Source organism: Mus caroli, chromosome 1 (assembly GCF_900094665.2).
Source record: "Mus caroli chromosome 1, CAROLI_EIJ_v1.1, whole genome shotgun sequence".
Classification (NCBI taxonomy): domain Eukaryota; kingdom Metazoa; phylum Chordata; class Mammalia; order Rodentia; family Muridae; genus Mus; species Mus caroli.
In genome coordinates, this window is record NC_034570.1 from 123334054 (window position 1) to 123338772 (window position 4719).

General features: G+C 47.0%; 1 protein-coding gene across 1 annotated transcript in view; it reads left to right on the forward strand.

Moving 5' to 3' along the window:
* Nucleotides 1-2364, forward strand: part of Slc26a9 (solute carrier family 26 member 9) — a 27037-nt gene extending 24673 nt beyond the window's left edge. The window contains exon 21 of the mRNA XM_021169361.1: nt 1160-2364. Within this exon, the coding sequence (XP_021025020.1) occupies nt 1160-1207 (48 nt within the window). The 3' untranslated portion in view covers nt 1208-2364. The remainder of the gene's footprint in view (nt 1-1159) is intronic.
* The last annotated feature ends 2355 nt before the right edge of the window (nt 2365-4719 follow it).

A 4719-nucleotide genomic window follows, 5' to 3' on the forward strand; every position in this document is an offset into this window, starting at 1 on the left:
TAGCCTCTGTAACAAGTCCTAGGGAATTGTTATGGGGGGATCATTTGTTTGTTTGTTTGTTTGTTTGTTTGTTTGTTCTGAGACAGGGTTTCTCTGTGTAGCCCTGGCTGTCCTGGAACTCAATTTGTAGACCAGGCTGGCATTCAATTCATAGAGATCCACTTGCTTCTGCATCTGGAGAACTGAGATTAAAGTCTTGTGCTACCATGCCTGGCTAAGAATTGCTATCTATTCTTAACTCTCCAGTGTGCCAAGCCTGTGATTGTAGATGCCTCCATGAGACCACTGGGCCTGTTGTTATTATCTGTAAAATAAGAGTCATTTTTGGTAAACATGTGCCCTGCAAGACTGGCAGGAGGGGCTACTCATCTTTCACTAATTCATGAGGTGTTTTGGGAACACCTCCCGCTTGCCTGACACTGTTGCAGGTGGGCATATGCAGCAATGAACAAAGGCCCCCGTTCTTTAGAAACTGCATACTGGGAGAATCAGATGACGTTTGGGGGCACGTAGGAGTTATTGTTGGATAGGCATTTAAAACTAGAAGCTATGCAATACAAGCTGCTTCTGTCCTCTTGGGGCTTGTGGAATGTATCACCATTCTAGTGGCCTGAATTAAAGAAAGCAGGTGACTACATTTAGAGAAATATGGCCTGGAGTCTATTAATATCAGACTGTTATTATCTCCCTTCCCAGCCTTTCCTTGTTTGAGTTCCATGGCCCCCTGAGTGCTGAGAGCAAGAGCGACCTGAGAGCTAACAGGCTCACTCATGAGCTCTCTTAGAACTCCAGCACATTAAAAAGAAGAAGAAGAATTAAAGACCTAGATGGGACAGAAATGATACAGCTTCTCTAGTCTTGACACTGGTGTTAATTCTTAAAAAAGCAGAGCTGACACTGGAGAAGAAAGTCCCAAAGACCACACACAGCATGGTTGGGAGGAACACAATTCACAGTTAGATGCTACTAGCCCTTTCTCCCGTCACCCAGTATTAGTTCATGTCTTATGCTAGCCTGCCTCTCCCCTGCTCACCAGCAAATACAGTCTCGGGGTGCTTCATCCTGGCCCGTGGTACATAGTCACTTCTTGGTTGCAGTCACTCTAATTCCAGCAGATCTAGTTCTCTCCCCTCACCCATCCTTCCTGTGATCTCTGCAGGAGATGTTCGGGACCATGTTTCACACAGAGACCCTGACTGCCCTGTGAGGACCCATTTGGTTCCCATACTTCCTCCTGAGCACCTGGCATCTGGAATTTCCATGGATGATACACTCGGGATGGCAGGAGTGACTGAGAGAAGAGTATGTCTGCCAAGATGCTAGAGCCTCTCTCAACTCTTTGTTCTCTCTTCCACCTTTCCCTCTCTCCCTGTCTCCCCGGGAGAGAGCCATCTCAGCCTCTGCAGCTGGATGGGCATGCTCTGACAAGGATGACACTCTGGTGAACCCATCTCATCACCTCCCCCTTCCCACTCAAGCCTGGGCCAACTATAAGCTCACACCTCCCATCAACGCAAGCCCCACCCCATGGCAGCTGACTTCCAGCCTTTAGAGTGAGCTAAGAACAGAATGATAAGAGCACCTGTGCTAAGCTGGAATGCAGTTCAAATGTATCTCTGTCCTGAGTGATTCGGCCAGCCTCGGAAGGTTTCAGGCTGTGGTGGAACACAGGGATGAATGGGGTTACAATGTTGAAGCTTGTCCCTCCAGTTGCTCCTTCTAGTTGTTAGCTTTGTGTCTCAAAGACACGGTACTACTCACAACCCAGGAGTCTCTGTCTTTGTGCCCATTTCCTGCTCATTGTCCTAAGACTGCCCAGGCCCCCACTGCTGTCCAGCACTTCAGACTCTAGTGTGGACAATGGGCAGGACCCTCAAGATTATCAGCACTACCTCTCCAGGGACAGCACACAAAGGGACCTGATTCCACCTTATGAATCTTCCCCGCCTGGAGGCTGCCCCATCCTGGGGAACAGGTGACTGGCAGAATCCTGATACAGCAGCAGCTCTTCTGCACAAAGTCTTCTAAGAAACCCACTTTACTGGATGGATGGAAGGAGTAATATGTTGCTAATGTAAACTCGGGCAAACTGGGGGGTCCTAGGCCCTGACAGTCCACCTGACCTCGGAGCCCGTATCGCCTCACTTGGGAAATCTGTCCTGTCCATTTTCACTTGGAAAGGTCAGTTGCACCCACCCCTATCAGCCTGTACCCTCCAGAGCTGTGATGGTGGGTCCCGACAGGCAGGGGAGGAAGTTCTGAGGTACCAGCTTCATAGCCCTACTGTGTATAGATGTGAAGGACTGTTCCAGACTGGACCTCCCTCTACATGAAACTCTTAACAATCTCCAGACATTTTTGCCCTTAGGAAAAGTGACAACAGGAGTGGAATTCTCAGGTAAACAGAGATTTCTAGAAACATCCTACTGTTGACTTGAAAGTAAAAGGTCTTCTCTCTCTCTCTCTCTCTCTCTCTCTCTCTTTCTACACACACACACACACACAAACACCACACATATCTTCTAAAGACTAACTACCATACAAGTACACAGAAAATCTGGCCTCTCTTCTTTGTTCTTCAAGCTCCATCCATGTAATGACCCCTATCCCAACAGGTTGGGCCAGCCCAAATAGGAAAATAACCCAATTATTAGCTTCAGCCTGTCTGTCATTATGCGTCTCTGTGTTAATAAGCTAGTGAGCTAGTTAGTCTTCATAGAGTTAAAGAACAGGGCTCTGACAACGAGCCAACACATTCTTGGCCACAGCTGTTCCTTCTCAGTGAATTCATTATGCCATCTGGCTGCCAATGGAGCCCAAAACTTGGAAGGCAGAAAGACAATATTATCTGGGATTCACTGTGCCCTGCACTCAAAGTGCTAAATTCCAGAAGGAAGAGAACCTCAGCCAATGACAATCTACCCTCCCCTACTCCACCTCCTCCAAAGTACAGGAAGCAGAGAAGGTCACAGAGCCTCAGGACATTCATTATAAATTCCCTTTGAACCAAGTGTCTAGATCCCATTGACCTGCAGACCAGACCCGGGACTGAAAGGGATGGCAGACTCACAGTGGCCAGGTTTTGGAGTTTGGGGGTGTGGATCGGCAACATGTTGAATGAATCTATCTATATACACTCACAGAACCTATGGTGAATGTGTGGTTAGACATAGAGGGTGGAGGAGTACAAAAAAGGTGCTGAAGAAAACTCCACAGTTGCAACTCTTGGGGAAGAATATAAACATCACACAGACTGCTGCCCTGGACATGACTGAGGCAGGAAGGGAGGGTGTGAGGGAACAGTAATCCAGATTTTCCATACCTGCATGTTCTTACAGACACTGACCTATGACATAGATTCCCTAGGAAGGCTGCAAACTTACCTCTTGAGATATTTGTATAATTTATTTAAATGCCAGTCTCCTTTGTTTGTTTTGGTAATAAAGTGGTCTTGAAATGTGAATGTGTGTGTGTGTGTGTGTGTGTGTGTGTGTGTGAGAGAGAGAGAGAGAGAGAGAGAGAGAGAAATGAAGGGGTTTTAATGAATGCCAAGAAGATCCTTCCAAACCATGGGCTTCCAAACCAGGGCTCTGTGTCACCCTGAGAGGAGGCTGTGGGGTGTGAGGTTTCCTCACGAGTCTCCTAGCAAGACTGCAGATCTGTTTCCCTTGGAATGAATACATTTTGATGAGCCAGGCAAAGACCTGGAAAGAAATTGGAAAGAGAAGACTGAGCTGAGGGCCCCACTTATTCAGTGCCACTTCGGAGAGCCAACTCTGTGCTTCTGTAACTAGAAAGGAAGTTTAACATTTTGGGGTAGTGGTGCACACCTATAATCCCAAAACTTGGGAGATAGAGGCAAGAGTATTAAGAGCTCTAGGCCATTCTTGGCTATATAAAGAATTTGGCATGAAACACTATCTCAAAACACACACACACACGTGCGAGCGCGCACACAGAGAGAGAGAGAGAGAGAGAGAGAGAGAGAGAGAGAGAGAGAGTCAAACCCTCCTCATACCTTCTGCAGACTCTCTCCTCATCAATTCTCCATCTGTGAAAAGTCTATTAGAGAGTGTGGTGGTTTGTATACACTTGTCCCAGGGAGCAGCACTATTAGGAAATGTGGCTTTGGAAGGAAGTATGCCACTTTAGGGGTGGGCTTTGAGACCCCTCCTCCTAGCCACATGGGAGACAATCTCCTCCTGATTGCCTTCAGAACAAGATGCAGAAGTCTCTGCTCCTCCAGCACTCTGTCTGCCTGGACACAGCCATGCTTCCCACCATGATGGTAATCAACTGAACCTGAACTTGCAAGCCAGCCCCAATTAAATGCTGTCACAATATAAGAGTTGCCTTGGTAATGGTGTCTCTTCATAACAATAAAATCCTAAGACAGAAGTTGGTACCAGGGACTAGGGTATTGCTGGGATAGGCCTGATTATGTTTTTGTTTAGAAGAATGTGGATTTGGGGACTTTGGATTTGGAAAGCAGTGAAATGCTTTAAGTGAGGCTTAATGGGCCATCCTAGCAGGAATATGGAAGACATTGGTGCTGAGGGTGATTTGAACTATGCCGACCTGGCCCAAGAGGTTTCAGTGGGGAAGAATTTCAGTATGTGGCCTAGAGACTGTTTTTGTGATATTTTGGTCAAGAATGAGGCTGCTTTTTGCCCTTGTCTGAACAGTCTACCTGAGGCTAAGGTAAAGAGATTTATATTA